The 16,554-nt window shown below is 41.3% G+C and overlaps 7 protein-coding genes across 7 annotated transcripts; 4 read left to right on the top strand and 3 right to left on the bottom strand.

Moving 5' to 3' along the window:
• Nucleotides 1–1,277: 1,277 nt before the first annotated feature.
• On the bottom strand, nucleotides 1,278–2,831 carry I206_102178 (glyceraldehyde-3-phosphate dehydrogenase, type I; the record flags this gene model as incomplete). The annotated part of the gene is made up of 7 exons (XM_019158427.1): nucleotides 1,278–1,324; nucleotides 1,387–1,710; nucleotides 1,769–1,861; nucleotides 1,919–2,054; nucleotides 2,126–2,598; nucleotides 2,653–2,718; nucleotides 2,774–2,831. The coding sequence occupies 7 exons, from the start codon at nucleotides 2,829–2,831 to the stop codon at nucleotides 1,278–1,280; spliced, it is 1,197 nt and encodes a 398-aa protein (XP_019008173.1).
• A 653-nt stretch (nucleotides 2,832–3,484) lies between these two features.
• I206_102177 (uncharacterized protein) lies at nucleotides 3,485–5,108 on the bottom strand (the record flags this gene model as incomplete). Its single annotated transcript, XM_019158428.1, has 5 exons — nucleotides 3,485–3,589; nucleotides 3,647–3,818; nucleotides 3,877–4,016; nucleotides 4,088–4,632; nucleotides 4,715–5,108. 5 exons carry the CDS (start codon nucleotides 5,106–5,108, stop codon nucleotides 3,485–3,487), a joined length of 1,356 nt encoding a protein of 451 aa, XP_019008174.1.
• A 1,321-nt stretch (nucleotides 5,109–6,429) lies between these two features.
• Nucleotides 6,430–7,205, top strand: I206_102176 (uncharacterized protein; the record flags this gene model as incomplete). Its single annotated transcript, XM_070202517.1, has 5 exons — nucleotides 6,430–6,716; nucleotides 6,784–6,800; nucleotides 6,864–6,954; nucleotides 7,032–7,126; nucleotides 7,189–7,205. 5 exons carry the CDS (start codon nucleotides 6,430–6,432, stop codon nucleotides 7,203–7,205), a joined length of 507 nt encoding a protein of 168 aa, XP_070058618.1.
• Nucleotides 7,206–7,278: 73 nt separating this feature from the next.
• On the top strand, nucleotides 7,279–7,714 carry I206_102175 (uncharacterized protein; the record flags this gene model as incomplete). Its single annotated transcript, XM_070202516.1, has 3 exons — nucleotides 7,279–7,307; nucleotides 7,379–7,477; nucleotides 7,546–7,714. 3 exons carry the CDS (start codon nucleotides 7,279–7,281, stop codon nucleotides 7,712–7,714), a joined length of 297 nt encoding a protein of 98 aa, XP_070058617.1.
• Nucleotides 7,715–8,548: 834 nt separating this feature from the next.
• I206_102174 (uncharacterized protein) lies at nucleotides 8,549–9,172 on the top strand (the record flags this gene model as incomplete). The annotated part of the gene is made up of 2 exons (XM_019158430.1): nucleotides 8,549–8,689; nucleotides 8,756–9,172. 2 exons carry the CDS (start codon nucleotides 8,549–8,551, stop codon nucleotides 9,170–9,172), a joined length of 558 nt encoding a protein of 185 aa, XP_019008176.1.
• Nucleotides 9,173–9,393: 221 nt separating this feature from the next.
• I206_102173 (uncharacterized protein) lies at nucleotides 9,394–10,592 on the bottom strand (the record flags this gene model as incomplete). The annotated part of the gene is made up of 2 exons (XM_019158431.1): nucleotides 9,394–10,450; nucleotides 10,534–10,592. The coding sequence occupies 2 exons, from the start codon at nucleotides 10,590–10,592 to the stop codon at nucleotides 9,394–9,396; spliced, it is 1,116 nt and encodes a 371-aa protein (XP_019008177.1).
• A 3,116-nt stretch (nucleotides 10,593–13,708) lies between these two features.
• Nucleotides 13,709–15,425, top strand: I206_102172 (uncharacterized protein; the record flags this gene model as incomplete). The annotated part of the gene is made up of 3 exons (XM_019158432.1): nucleotides 13,709–13,931; nucleotides 14,119–15,035; nucleotides 15,141–15,425. The coding sequence occupies 3 exons, from the start codon at nucleotides 13,709–13,711 to the stop codon at nucleotides 15,423–15,425; spliced, it is 1,425 nt and encodes a 474-aa protein (XP_019008178.1).
• Between the last annotated feature and the right edge of the window lie 1,129 nt (nucleotides 15,426–16,554).

Below are 16,554 nucleotides of genomic sequence, written 5' to 3'. Positions count from 1 at the left end.
TAACCTATAAGTAAAGATATAAATTCATACCCAAACAATATATAAATGTTCTGCCTCGCTCGTTTGACCGTCACCAACCTCAACAAGCGAACTTGCTGGAAGGCCATGACAATAGAATCAAAGGTGGACACGCTTTTGACTTCGTACAAAGCTCGTCTAATAGCTGTTTGTAAAGAAGCAGCATGGACGATTGCGAGACTAGATCGGAAATAAACCTTTGATTATATCGCTGCAAGGCCCTCAAGGTGCTGGTGAGCGTCCATCTATTCTTGACGTCGGACCGCTCACTCATAGATGCAGGACGTAGACAAAAGTACGCTGGCTAGTGTGTTAGAGAAACTGTTCGCGAATTACTACAGTCTCAGGATAGCAGTAGCATCGCTTGATGGTAATCTCTCCGCTTCCCATGTCCTATGCAGGATGATACCGAGGCTCATCTCATCGCTGGCATAGATTTCTACCTGAATCGCGAAGGACTAGACGATCTCGCTCGATCGTATCCAGCCAACAGAATGCTCCAAGGCAGGGGACCCCCCCGGCACACATGATTCGCTTCTCCTCCGCGAAACACTACTACAACAAATTCGTAATCGCGCGCTCCATGGACCGTCTCCTGTATCTCTTCCGATATTCGACAAGAGTCTACATAATGGTCGCGGAGATCGATCTCATAAAAATGTCTTTGTCCACTCCGATGAGCTAGATATATTCCTGTCAGAAGGTTGGTCAGTAGGCTTTCAATTACTTCCGGAAGATCAGCTCAGAAATTGCTGGTTCCAAGGTAGAACGGCAAAAGAGCACTCATGGGAAAGTGTACTTCAGATAAACTACAACTTAGCCAATTTATCCGAGATATTAATGGGTACTTCGATTGTCACGTTTCGATAACTCCTCTGAATTTAGATTATATATATAAGTGGAAATTACAGCAAGAACATCATATGAAAAGGGAGAATGGAGGAAGCGGAATGACTGATGAGGAGGTGAGGCTATTTGTTGATCGATGTATGCCATGCTATGAGCTTTACGGGGAGAAGAAAGCAGAATTGAGCCACCTTAAGCTCGTCTATGGTTCAGACAAAGACGTCGTAGAGGTAGATGAGACACCTTGAAGTACAAGAGTATGTATTTCATGCATCGTACACTTCCTGCGCAACCATCAAGTACGCGACTCCTGCTGTGCACTTTCAGGCTTCTAGGTGAAGTACGCGTAATAATGGATACATCCAACAATACAAGATGGCACGACACAAAGTTAAAGAAATCCTTCAGGGCGTTCATGCCGTTTCAGTTCTTCGAGCCATATAAGCTACAAGATCACACACTGCACCGGATTCCCTCTTCATCAGCCCCTACCCAATGGCGAAAAGTTAAGATTGAACTCACTTCTAGAAGAGAAACCCCATTCGTTGTCGTACCAAGCCACAATCTTTGCCGTACGCTCATTCAGCATAACGGTCGCGTCTACGTCTAAAATGCTGCTCTGGGTTGATGAGAGGTAGTCTGACGATACTAGCTTTTCGTCTGACACAGCTAAGACACCGGCCAAGGCGGGGCCATCAGGATGAGGTGTAGATGACTGAATCGGTCGTCTGGCAGCTGCTGCCCTGAAAGGTCGGATGAGGTCTTCTTTCGATTTCACAGGGGTAGATAATGTTACGGTAAGATCGACAAGAGAGACATTTGTGACTGGCACTCGAACGGATATACCTGTGGTCGCTTCGGTCATTAGTGGAAATGACGAATCTTTGTGTATGATAGCACTAACCGTGAAATTTGCCTGCCAATTCTGGTAAGACTTTGACTACAGCTTGAGCGGCACCGGTTGTAGCAGGAATGATATTTCCCATTGCCGATCGACCTATCAACGAATGTCAGCTATCATTGACAGAGGCAGCCAAATAAGAACACTTCTTACCTTGCCGGATGTCCTTTGAACTGAATCCGTCAAGCACTTTCTGACTCGCTGTACTAGCATGTATGGTAGTCATCATACCAGTCTCAACACCAAATGCACGTTGTAACACTAAGGCTAATGGCGCCAGACAGTTTGTCTGTCAAAATTGTGTAAGCTTTAGTGAGTTGGTCATTCTTGATTTCGTAGAAGATGTCCAAGAGGACTTACAGTACAGGATGCATTGCTCAATACGTCATCGTCTCCGACATACACATGGTGATTTACACCGTATACACAGTTCAATGTATCTTTGCTTGGAGCAGAAATCAACACTTTTTTGGCTTTGCCGTGTTTGATATGCACCTCAGCCTTGTCTTTTGTCGTCAGTTTTCCAGTTGATTCCATTATGAAATCGGCGTTTGCGGAAGACCAGTCCAACTTCGTAGCGTCTCGCTCCGAAAACAAGTGAATTAATCTGCCTCTGAACAGCAATCCTGAAGGTTTGGGATTATTCGAAGTTGGTTCTAGCAGTCCCGGATGATCATCAGGACATATAGTTAAATCTGATCCTAATCGAAATTTTCCATGAGTCGAATCATGCATTATAGCTGTCATCAGATGTTCGGACGAATGAGCGGTATGATTTACTGCCACGAGGAGAAGATCGTCTCGTTCCAGCATCAATCGGAAAAGCGCTCGGCCTGTATATGCATGTCAGCTTGTTGCATGCGACGCATGATGAGAATTTTACTCACCAATTCGACCGAATCCATTTATACCTACTCGAGGAAGCGTTGATTGATCTGTGATGGCTATAGGCACTGAAAGTAACGTCATTCACCCGTTTCGCCCCAACGTGGGTCATAGTCGGCTCACTGTTGAATCTCAATATATGTGCTGTCGTGGTCTCGTCAATATATTTATGTGATAACATATGTACTAATGATCTGAATGAATCCATGCATCCTTCTTATACTCGCCATGACCTGTACATTGTATGTGAAATCAATCGCCATTCATGTATATTGCGGACCAAAACTCTCCCGCCTGCATTGCCAGACCCGTTGTTTTCTGATAAAGTAGCCGCCTCCCCACATCATATGCTCTTCGGAGGGGTAAAACCGATTAATCATGAATATTTTGGAATGAGGAGACTCCATGTTATCTGATCGGCATTGGTTCCTGAGTATGTACCTAAAAACGCCCTTATTCCGAAAGATCGGTTTTACGTTTATGGCTTACGTTTTTCATCTGCTCGTTGGAGAAATCAGCGATTAATGTGCGTATGATTGGGTGAGCCTGACGTCTAAGCATTCCTGTTTCACTCAATTGGAATAGCACCACTCTAGCTACATTGGAAGCTGAAGACGCACGAACGCAAAGATGTTTGGATGACCGCTGGTCGGCGGAGTCGAACTAAAATCTTCAGACTCTTGGAGAAGTCAATGCAAGTACAGTACAAATTGTAAAGTGCTACATATGCCGAAGCAAGATTTTGTTTGTAAAGAAGGATGGATCAATCTTCCCTTTATCTAAATCCCAGTGGTACTTTTCTATGAAGCAAACAGCAGTTCCCAATACAGTAGTTTACCAAACAGATTTCTTGTTATCACCACTTCTTGTATGTTTGTCCGACCAACCTGCTTGTTCCACTGCAAACGCTACAGCGAGCTTCGAGAACTCGAGCATATGCTATTTGGGTATATCATATAAGCTGAGATCAAGACTATCAGTGTTGACAATACTCACTTCAAGCGAGAAGAAGCCGGTCTCATCGTCGACATCCATTCTATCCTTATCAGTATGGATATAACCATCAAACTGTCCGGGGAAACCACCAGCTAAGGGATCCCCTTCAGCTGCGAAAGCGGCGGGATATCCACCTCGTGTCCATGACATGTAGTCTGATCCGGCTCCAGCCCTGACCGAGATTGTGTGAGCAGTCGTGTCATGATAGGACAAGGACCTGAAATACTTACTCTAAGGATGACGTGTTGACGGGTATGTCAACATATTCTCGAGCAAGTTTGACGACCCACTTGGTAAGGTTGTCATCGGCGTCGTTCTCGAGCAGGAAAACGTGGGGAGTGGTGTTGCGAGCGACAAACGCAGTCATGTCCTGGAAGTGGGGTAAGTCGATGTAAGTATGAATTTTCGCGACTCTATGTATATATATATATTATGGCTCACAAACTCGATCATTGCGCCAACATTCGCATTGAGACCTCTTTTATATGCTACGATCTCTTGACTCCCTAATAAGCCAGCTTCTTCAGCAGCGTACCAGTGGAACTCTACCGGACCTCTCGCTGGAATATAGCCTCTAAGCGCCAATGCTCTGAAAGCTTCTAGAATACTGGTAGATCCCGACATATCATCATCTGCACCTGGAGCGGGAAGCAATGGAAATAGATAATTTGCGGAATCTTGATGAGCACCAATGATGGTCAACGGTAGAGAAGCGTTTCTTGTCGGAGGCTCGAACCGAGCTACTATACTTGGTTGAGGAAATCTATGGGTGTGATATTCTAAAGAAATGAATTCCCCGGTTGGGGATTGCGCAATGATCGAAGCGATGTGATCATGTAGCCATCTTGCGGATTGTACACCTGTTTCAGCGTAGTAATATCGGTTAAAAAATGAAGTTGCTTTCACCAGGACATCATGCATGTGTGAAGTTTTTAAGTCGGCGAAAATGGGTTTGATGTATCGCTGATGGACAATATCAGGTGTGTCTAAAGAAACGAATTAGCTGATCGCTTCGACAATCTGAGATCTTGCAAGTGGTATAATGTATGAAGGAGAAAGGCAACTGACTCGCTTTACCTGCCATCAAATTGCTCTCTGACAGGTCTTGACTCTCCGTAAGGTCCATGAATCTCTTGCCTGCCCTCCGTAGACGTAGCTTATCGCCTTCGGTCATCCAGATGCCCTCATTCGCATCCTCTCCAAATACCCTAATCAACCGTCTCTCCGCCATCATGCCCTCCAGCTCTGGCTTGAGAGCCAGCAGCGCTTCAACAGGATCATCGTACTTGTCTAAAGCGGAAAGGATAGATGGATGCACCTCGTGCTGAGCGGAAGCTGATGTTGAGAGCAGGTTGTTGAGGGGCAGTTGATCAGAGTTGACTGATTCGATTAAGGGTGAAGAGATGACAAGGGATAAAGCTGGAAGAGCGAGCAAAGCGCCTATGGCATTGATCTTGACCATCGTGAGAACGATTGTATTTCGTTCGGTTTCAAACAATGTGCAAGCAATCTAGTGCAATGAGCTCCTTAAATCATAGTGAGGAGAGGAACAAGTATACAATAGAATGGTATTATTCCAGATGCGGTCGTCATCGTTTGCTTTGCTTGCTGTTATCGGCCAAGTCCGAATGTAACACCATGTGCTCCCACAAAATCACAATCTTGTCCATTCTCCTAGCCAAACCTGGAAAGTATAATATCGGATTGTCCAATTCGGAAAGTACGGCTTCGACGAATGCAAGTCCACCGAAGAGCACTAGCATATTCGTCCATTGTTATCACGTTCTTCATCGTCGATACGTCGTCAGATCCATCTTAGCTTATCATGCAATTTATGCACAACGCAATCGAAGTCGGTCAAGGTTTGCTTGTGCTGGAATAATAACTCTGGGTCGGCCTTCTACGAGACTAGATATGATTCTCCAGTCTGACCCTAGAATTCGATTTATCGCAAAAGGGGTCATATCATCCTCCATTCGGAGAAGTATCGAATTTCGATCAAATCGACCAACCGTCCGATGGCAATAGCCTAATAGCCCCCGAGACCAAAGGTTTTTACGGGTAGGAATAAGAGGAAGACCCCAGAATTCCTACTATTCCTTAACGGTGAAGACCAATCCGAGGGACATAGTATGGTACCAAGACGCAGGTAAGAGGATACTTGGAGAAAAAGGAGTAACTACAAGGTCGTCGATCAGCTTCAACCGCTTGTGCCAAGCATATCAAAGTCTATTCTTGACCATTCAAGCAAATAATGAAATAACCCTGCATCAAAGTTATTTAGCACTGATTGCTCTGGGGATGAACAATAGCTAAAATAACTAGATCATCTCTCAGATAGGGCTACTTATGATATCGAAACTTTCGGGTGTTCGAATTTCGACCAAGCCTTAGTCCTCTTTGAGTATCACGGGAATTCCGACATTCCGACACTATGCACCTTATCCTTCCATATATACGCTTCTTACCGGAGCTTACGAGACCCTTAGCCCCTAGATCCATGTCCGCAGAACCATTCTGTTAGATCCACTTCGGATCTGACTCGCTCCTACCATTGTCTGCCCGACGGAAGGAGGAGAAGTTATTCTGCAATGTCTACCGACAAGACCTCTTCGGTGTCGACAAGAAAGATCGACCATTCTACGAACCATCGGACAAAAAAGTCAAAGTTATAGGCTCGAAGAGTTATATAAAGATCTCTTTGAATATCATGAAGACTGCGAAGCGATAATCACTTTCACACGCCAATCTACAGAACAACCGAATCCTGAAACCTGATCAATATGTTCACCCAACTGGTTTCTGGCGCTATCCTCACTCTTCCAATGCTCGCCTATGGCTCTCCGGTCATTGTAAGGACCGAGTCATCTTATGGAGGTTCTAGCGATTCATTATCAGCTTTCGAGCCTAACACTACAGCATGGAAAGATGGTGCTTCCGATTCATTCTGTATTTGGAGAGATTCGTGTAATACTACTCAATCGGAATTAATTGGGGAAGGGCTTGCTCAGGCTATGAAACTTGTCGAACATGGTAGAGATCATTTAAGAAGATTTGGGAATGATTCCTAGTAAGTCTTCTAAGTCATTTCAAGATGTACTAATTGTCAACTTAAAGCATTGTTTTTGTCATACCAGCTTCCAAAGATGGTTCGGTAATAATAACAATCCATTTATCTTGGAAGGACTATATGATAGGATAGTCAGTGGTGATTAAGGCAATATATCTTTTACATGTGATGATCTCGATTCATTATGTGATGGAAAATATGGTATCATTCCTGGATACTTCAGTCCTTCCGTTCCGGAGTAAGTGTGACCCCCGTATCATTCATATTCGTACCTGGAACCGGTGAAGGCGGTACTGACCATCAAAAGTACTACAGACTCACCGTCGTTTGTCCAACTTATTATCTGTCCAAAGCCCCATCAGCTGAACTATGCATCAATGGAGAAACAATCGCTTCTCAAGGATCAGAATGTAAGTTTCTGGCTTGACGCAGTGAGAGATCTCACATCTAATCTTGGTCGCTATGCGTGTAGCTACTGATGGATCCTGATTCCTTCATCCACTTTTGCATCTCCCCCAAACTACTGGGGGAGGACTTGGCGATGTAGTAGATTCGGCTCATGATGCAGTTGATCTTGCTGAAGGGGTCAATGTGAGCTCATGTCTGCCTTCTCTTAGAATCTGCAAAGACTCAGGACTAATTGTTCATATTCTTCACTTTAGGCTACTCAGTCAATCATTGATATCCACTCAGTTCAATATTACGCTTTGGATGTCTACGCTGCCGATATCCTCTTACCTGGCGAAGGTTGTCTCGGGAATGTTAGTTTTGATTTCCTCTGTATTTCCGATCAAATCATTGAATGAATGCTCATTCAATGTGTTGTCAGACTTCCATCAAAGTCGCCGATAAGGAATAGTAGTGATCGGTTTGGAATTGTAACACGTCTTTCGGCGGATTTGAGGAAATCAGATCATGCTCCTGTCATGGTTCACAAGAAAATCACAAATCGTACTTCGACTGTGGCGTCCAACATTACATTTACATCTCTGTATTAGTCAAGTAAGGATATAATGCATCTTTCAAGCTCCTTAATGGTATGATCATCGCGGTTCAACCTAGGAGACTTCACGGTTGACTGCGAATGAGAGATAACTTTCAAGTTGGTTGTATATTTGTTAGATTCTTTGATGTTCACAAGGAATCATTCAATAAAACTCGATTCACCTATCCTATACTACAATTCGACAACAGATGGTAATTCGACAACAGATGGTACAGGTGTCGTTATTTATATACGTACAGCAAGGCAGATAGCGCTTACTAAGTGTCTTGTTCCATTGGGATCTCATTCAATTTCATGTTCCTTTTTTTTAAAGCACGCTGAGCAGACGAATTGATTTTGAGTCAATCAGGAACATTTCAGGAGTTTTGTTTTACAGAGGACATTACTGATACATAATGTCGCCAGCGTCATACGTACTGCTAGTCTTTGAATCGCCCAGCTTTAGTGATGCTCAAGTGGCTATATCCTTGAATCCACCGAAGTTTGAACGCGTGTTAGGGAATGGCTGATACGTATGGACACTCATTATTAGATATATGATTTTTCAGGCTTTCCCGATTAACTATCCAGTGAACGAAAGAGTTTACGTATCGAGTTATGTCACAATCATTCTAGCCGATGATTGAGACAGGACGAACGGATGAAATTTCGGCTAAACAGGCTGCGACGAAGGAAGAAGTACTTCCTCCAATACAGTATTGAGCGTTCACTTCGTAATCAAGCATTCTCAATGCAAATATAACGAATTTACGCAACTAACAATGATTCCTGCGTGTGATCACATATCCATTTTATATCTTTAGCTGATCTCATTCGCCGCGACGATATGTGGCATTACTCCACACTGCTTCGAATTCTCTTATTGTATTCATTGACTTCTTCCACTCTCGCAGCTCTAGCGGTAAAACCTCCTAATCAAACTACGAAGCCAAAGTCATACTCCTATAAGCACACAAATAGGAAACAGGTGAGCAGCAAACGAGATTTACAGGTCGTTGGGTTAAACTGATTCATCTGTCTGGTTGATTGATAGATCCTTCAACGTCAAGAAAAGAAACGAATCTTCAACAATCACGAACGAGGCATAGCTCAACGAGCAATACCATCTGCATTTCCAGGTATACCTGATATATCTCCAACAACAGATGATTCAATCGTATACTATTTTTTCCATTATGGTATTGGTTCTTATGAAACGTTTGCACCACCTATAAAGACTGATTTCCCTGGGGATCAAGATCAAGGTCAAGTAGTGCATTCTTGCGCTGATTTCGCATGGGATCAAGGTTATTTTGCATTTCAAGTTTATTATAGATTATCAACAGATACTTGGACTTGCGTTTCTTATGTCTTCGCTTATCCTGAAGATATAAGTAGTTCAACATATTTTAATGTGGTTGATCCGGATGTCACTCTTGCTTATGGATATCAACATCGCTGGATTGATTAGATGATGATTTTGATTCGAGATTTCTATTGGATTTTGGGCTTCATGATTGCTCGGACCTTTGGGCATTTTTCCAATGGTAATCATTTATTTTGTAATCTATATACATATAATTTTTGTTGAATACCCGTAGTGTATCTTGATATATACAACCGTAGAGTCATAGTCCTGATATGGGATTTCCTCTGAAAGACACGATTTTAACAGTAGCCATCTACGATTGACTATCGAACTTCTCTGACTAGATCGTTGAGCAATCCACTAACTAGCACTACAGCCTCCTTGACCAAATCTTTATCTTTGTCTCTCACTCTGATCAATATTCTAGAATTGAATCTATCGGGATGATAGTTCCTAATTGCATCTCTAACAGTCTTTCTAAGATCCACCTTTTCATTTTCAGCGCTATCCTCAGCTACAGCATAAACGAAATTGCGTATATTTTCTAGATTTAGTTGATCAATGGTTATATCATTTGTCATTCGATGTATTGGCCAAGGTATATCATCAAAGCTTAACTGAAGCTCAACAATATCATTGTCTCTCTCAGTCAAATTTTTCCACCTATCAACCCATCTCCTTCTTTGATCTTTCCTTTTCTTCTCCTCATTTAAACCTTTCTGTTTTTTCAAACTTTTGATTTTCTTTTCTTCCTCCTTTTCCGCTTTTTCTCTTTCCATTTCTTTTAATCTTTCTTTCTCTTCAATTTCCTTTCTCCTTCTCTCGGAAGCTTCAATTTCAGATTTATGTTTAATTCTATACATCCCTTCTCTAATCCATTCAGTATACTCTTCATCTGTCATTCTTCCTAAAGGAGGTGCTAATCCACCATTCAAATCAACTTCATCTGCTGCTCTTCTCCTTGATGCGAAAGTAGAAGGTCCAGGTCCCGCTAATCCAGATAATCCAGCAGCTTCTCTAAACCTTTTAGGTATATGTATATCTTCGAAATCATCAAAACTACCATTAAAAAAAGGATCTTCATCAAATCCTCTTGACATCCAATTTAACTTATCTTGCCATTCTCTCTTTTCTAATTCTTCTTTAGCTCTTCTACCAAATCCTCCCATCCATTCTCCTGATCCTTCAATTTCTTCATCGTTATCTTCAGGATATGTCCGTTTGATAGGATTTCTAGGTGGAGAAATTGATCCGGATCGATTTTGCCTAGGTGGTGAAACGGCATACCCATTTGCACGAGATATACGTGATGCTTCTCTTGCTTGACGTTTTTGTTCTTTCCGGTAAAGTCGATCGGCCTTTTCACTTTTGGTTTCTTTCCTATAAGATATGACGATTAGTTCAAGCTCATACTTCATGAATGCATGAGTAGATCGACTCAATAATGGACGATAATCACTTACATTCGGATCTTACTCCCCTTGATATCCTGATATTCGCTTGACCGATCAAGAGGTGCCATCCTTCTTCTCTTGCTCGGTGATTAGCTTCCGTACATTCAGTCACAGTCTATAGCTACGTCTGTCTGGTCCGTTCATCGATCAAATGATGTCGTGGTACTGGCGGTGTATCGCAGTAAGCGATGTCAGGAATACCATTGATGTAGGGGTCATCTTCAAGAAGTCTGGAGGTTTGGGTGGCAACACCGAGAGTCATGATCTCACGTGGCTAACGCATGTTCACCACACTACAATCTTATTATGGTGTTCAATATCATACATTTTTCTTATATAAACGAAGCTGACGGGCCAGGCAACGCAGTGTCGATTTCGGTGTAGTCATGATGATGAGTTGCGTTCGAGAAATATCAAGTGATTGTCGCAGGAAGTGTGACTGAACTCTTAGAGCTACATTATCATTGAGAGCGTTCACAAATATACTCTCGGAGGCTTTCCTTGGAAGATGATCCGACTAAGCGAGAGAGAATCGCACAATTTAGTGATCTCGCGCAGTACTACGAGACCGACTCAAATCTCAGAAGGCAAATTGCAACGAGTAGCTTCCCGAAAGGGCCCGAAAGATTCGAGAGGATCGTCAGTCATCTTGAATAAGGTTATTTTACCTTTTGCGCATGCGCCGTCAAATTTGATACTTCCGGCAAATTTCCCGTTGAGGGCCTGCCCGTTACACTTTTCCTTTATCTATTGATCTGTCTATTAATCGGATTCTTCGCCACAAATCGATACACCCAAAGGAGAGAGCACCTTTTGCTGAACGACTTCGACAATCAGAGGTCTAGGGAGTCACTTGAATCCAATATTTGTCTGTGCATCGCAACTCTCGTAACTCACAAAGAGCTTGCATTGCCGCAGCTCTGTGAACGATGACTTGAACCACGTTGCTCTCTTGAAAGAACAAAATGCATCCGAGCTGTTTCTGCGAAACGGAGTATGAATCACACTAAAACCTACAGTCCGGATTTATTGATCTCCTGAAAGAACAATTCCCAATCAAATGGTATTGGTATTCTGGATATAAAGAAAAAGGGTGAATGACGGTTGTGGCTTGAAACTAACCCGCTACAAAGTTGTGGCGTCGTAATGAAGAAGGACACTAGCGACTCACCCCTTCTTTTCGGCAGGCTTGTTATATGTCAGCAAATATACATTTCGGTCGCCGTTTAAAGTATTCTTATCCGGAAAAAACGTTCTTGTTTTTACGTTATTGGTTAGTGTACTTTTATTTTGCATATTAGTTCCGATTGATCCCAAAATTTGTTTTTTTGACCCTGCTGCGCCTTTGTTTTGGTTCAAGCCCGCCCCTATCCAACCGAACCGAAACATTCCTGAAATCCCCCTCTTCGAGTTTTTAAGGTTGGTAATAAGGTATTATGAGAAGATCGCCTTCCGTTATAGATTACATGATTTTACGTCAATAAGCCACGTGGGGCCTAAAAGTTATTTGTAGAAATTAATTGAAAAATACAAATAATTGATTGATTTCTACAAATAAAATAAGACGACATAGTTGATTATTTGTATTTTTGAAGAATTTCTACAAATAACATCTTTTTAACTTTTTCAACATGATTTCATCTTTTTGTACTTTTGGTGTATTATCAAGGAGGACGACAATTGAAGACTACCCTAGCCCTTGAGGTCTGCGTCACTTCTAATTTTACTCTGATGAGATGCCTTGAGTTCGGTCAGTAAAACAGAACAATCCGATCATTATATTCTTATTCTCCCTTTCTCTCATTCTCCCTTTCTCAGCTTGAACAGCGTACCGTTGATTTTTTTTTGTTTACTTTATCCGTCCTTAGTCATGCATGCATTTGATTCCATACATCGTCATCCAACGTTCAACCCCGTTAGTCACATTCCATAATTTTGAGCTCTGCGTATCATCTGCATCCGGATTACGATAAACAAAAAGCAAAAAAAAACCGAGGTAACTACCCCAACCGTCATTCCTTTGAAACGACTCCACTTCGTCTATCCAAATCTCAACTAGCAAATATTCTTTCTCTCTTCCCATTCTGTTACTTCCTCAATCCCAGTAGAAGAAGACGAACAAAAGACTGTTTCACTTTTTGATCCGTTACCGCTCAAGATCACCTTTTATCGTCATTCGGGATATCGGTTTTCGGTATGATCCGATAAATAATCCGTATTGTTCCCTCAAAAGTTGATCAACCAACAATTATCCTGCTCTCTTTCCACAAAGCATTCAAGGCAAGATATCAGAGCGTCATCCACATCCGACACTTTAAGCATACATATCCCAACGCAAGAAGGTTGACTACGCATTAGGATCTACCAATTGTTCCATCAAAGTAACACATCCCAACTAGATTCCTTTGATCTTCCTCATCCCCACTTTGGTCCGTCGCTTTGGACTTTTATCTTTCTATTCACACAACGCCCCCTTGCAATATTTGCACTCTTACTTATCCCCTCTTGACTACGTTATCATTCCTCGGATTGATCAAGTCGGGTTTCATATTTGGAAAAGCTTATCCCTGTTTGTGTAGTCACCCGATTATTTCAGACAGTAAACTTTGGTCTAATGCCTTTTACGCTTTGATCATCGTCATCCGTCCCTCATTCCTTTTTATTTGTATTCAAGATTATCAATAATTTTGCCTTTCCGGAGAAACACAAATACCAATACCAGTCATAGAACCTTCTATCCCACTGATATACAAAATAGATATATAAAACGCCATGGAAGTCACCAAGTGACATCTCATCCTCTTCCCTTCAATCATTCTTCACATGGACTTGGACCATTCATTCACTCTGTATATAGAAGTGTTTACATAGTGCTGTTAAGGAACAAGGCTTTATCGATCAAGGTACGAGTGACCAGTGTTATTATAATCATTATAATACATCATTAAAACCACCAACGGGATCAATTACATCACCATACGGGAAACTAGCGCATCAATTATCCCTCTCCATCCCTACATTCTAGACCAATCCACCATACAACAAGTTTATTCTACCAACAATGCATCCTTATAAATCATATTCATCAACTATACCTATCACTTCTTCAATATCAACCTCATCATCTCACATACAGCATCCTCCTTATGGTCTTCCCACTCCCTCCGTGACAATGAATGTCAACATGTCACATCCTCACAATCTACCACCTATCGGTCAAGCTCCACAACAACAAATACACAGTCTCAATAATACCAGACGAGCTTCATCAACATCAACGCGACAACATCATCATAACCATAACGATTATAGCGATTCTGAATCAGATGGTGAAGATGATAAAGTCGAAAAGGATAAATTGGAAATACGTAGAGAGAAAAATAGAGTCAAGCAAAGGAATTTACGTTGTAAGTTTTCAAACCAGTCTCGTACCTGATCAACCTTTTACCAATTCATTGTACGGTATAATCAACGTAATAAAAACACCCTACTTTGCACCCCCATCCATTGCATTCATGTAATATTTCATGCATGGAGCGATCATCCTAGTTATTGTAGATCATGCATAGCTGACAATTGTTTTGGTTCTTGTAGTACGTCGAGCAAATCATATAGCCGAGTTAGAAAAGAATCTAGCGAATTTTCGAGCAGATCAATCTATACTGCAAAATAATATTACTCATTTACAAGCTAGAGAAAATAGCTTACAAGGTTGGATACATGATTTAGAATCTGCTTTATTCAGAAATGGTTTAGCAGGTGAAGTTGAAACTTTACGTAGAATTTGGTCAGATAAAAATACTTCAATTCCTCAAACTCAACATCAAATTCGTCCCAAATCTCAACATGGGTTTTCTCAACAACCACCTTTACCTACACCTGCTGCAAATGCTCCATTAGTAGATCCATTATCTACATTAGCAAGAGCCGCATCTTCAATACCTCCTGGTGTACCTTCTTCTGGCAGAATGAGTTATCCATCTTCTTCTGCAACAGGATCGAGACCAACCTTACCTCAACCGATCTCCTCTTCTAGACCATTCGAAAATCCCTATCCTACTCCAGAGCTACATTGGGGATCTCAAATGAGCGAATGGGTACCTGCTCCTTCAGAAATGGAGAAAAAACGTAAAAGAGATTCTCAATCAGAGTATACTCAAGCAAGACCTGTGCTTCATCCAATGTCAGGAAGATTGTCAGAATCAAATGTACATACTTTACCTCCTATTCAATCTTATCGATCTGGATCCCCTTCTTCGGCTCGACCAACATCAGCTCCTTATCAATCAAAGACATCTGCTCCAATATCTGCTTCTACATCTGGTACAGGTAATATCTCACCACGTTCAATCAGGATATCAGACTTGGTCTCACCTCGACCTTTTGATGTAGAAAGTGGTCTACCCAGCTTATCGAGAGAATTGAGCGGTAGTGACCATTCGTATAGACAATCTGATATGCTGACAGCTAAAGAAAATGGATGGAATAGAATATCTAGAGGAGCTTCGTCGGTGAGTGTTTCGTCTAGCTGCTTTTACTATTTTGGAAGGACTCGTAACTTCACACATGTTTCAGACCATCACACTGATATCTATTCTTTTATGACTCCTTTATAGCCGGACAAGGATACGAATGGTCTCAGTCAATCTCGACCTAACAAACTTGCTCCTATAAGATTCTTCCAATCCAAGGAAGATCGAGTATATCCAATCTCAACGCCTTCTAGTCCGAAAACACTTTCACCCAATCATTCTCTGATCAAGATGGAAAGAGAAGAGGTTTCACCCAAGACAAGAAATTCATTATCCCCAACGGCTTTGAGAGCTGGAATGAACCGATCACCCCTCTTACAAGTTAAGGAGAATCCTTTATTAGATGGACAAATACCCAAATCGGCATGATCGGTAATGCAGATATGGTTTTGAATGGTCAAGTCTCGCCAGGCAAGAGTTCGAGTGTGAGACTGGTTTTGGTCTGACCCAATTCCACATATATCAGTACTCACAGCTCGAATGTTATAACTTTCGATTCGGCCTCAATCAGGTAGCTTTAAATGGATCAACCGAAGCTGCCTAATACAACCAAAGAAGAAGGACAAATAATGGGGAAACAGGTAGAAGAAGTCCAGATTGAGTAGGCAAATCACCTAAATGGAGAATGCCTGATCTGATCATATGAAAGGTCATTGAGAAGTGAAGTTAGATTCATCGTTTATTTTGGGGATAGGACTCGATATAGATTGGACATATGTGGAATTGACGAGAAAATACAAATTGTTTGCCATTTTGAATTGCCAGGATCATTATAGATTAAAATTGTAGCATAATAGCTCAAGGTTTGATTTTGAACAAAATAGAATTTTTGTATATTGTATTAGAGAACTCATATATCGATCGATATGAACAATCAATTGATCTCAATGATAGCAGTTTCAAATGACTTGTTCTGTTAGTATTCTAGATGAGTTACCATGGTTAATCACGATTAAAAATATATCCGCTATATACAATTCGTTTTCATTCAATTTATACAAATAGAAATATAAATTAAATACAAATATAAAAAATGAAAATACAAATTACGAGTATCAACTCTTTTTTTTTCAAAGGTATTTGTATTTTCTAATTCTATTTAACGTAAGAATGATTTGTAGATCGATCTGAGGTAAGTAACCTATTTACGTTATTTTGTCTTATACTTAAACTCCCGTTTATGAAAACAAACAAGACTTCCCGAAAAAAAAGAAAATAAACAAATGGCTTAAAGCCTCTTCTTTTTTTTTTTTTTTATTCCGAATACCTTTTTTTGAAGAAAAAAACCAAAATCAAAACCAAGAACCAAGAACCAAGAACCGTGAAACCCGGATTAGTTTACGTTATTCAATCTTTCGATCATCTCGGAATGTCTCGCTTTCTGATGAATTTGTCATTATGGTTTTGAACTGGGTCGACTTTTTCTATCGGATGCAGACCTTCTCGTTTGTCAGAGTGGAGGTCAATTATGATATACATGAAATTGCTTTGCATAGAT

This window comes from Kwoniella pini, chromosome 2, assembly GCF_000512605.2.
Source record: "Kwoniella pini CBS 10737 chromosome 2, complete sequence".
NCBI lineage: Eukaryota > Fungi > Basidiomycota > Tremellomycetes > Tremellales > Cryptococcaceae > Kwoniella > Kwoniella pini.
The sequence above is the reverse complement of the archived record's forward strand: the minus strand, read 5'-3'. Positions and strand labels throughout refer to the sequence as shown.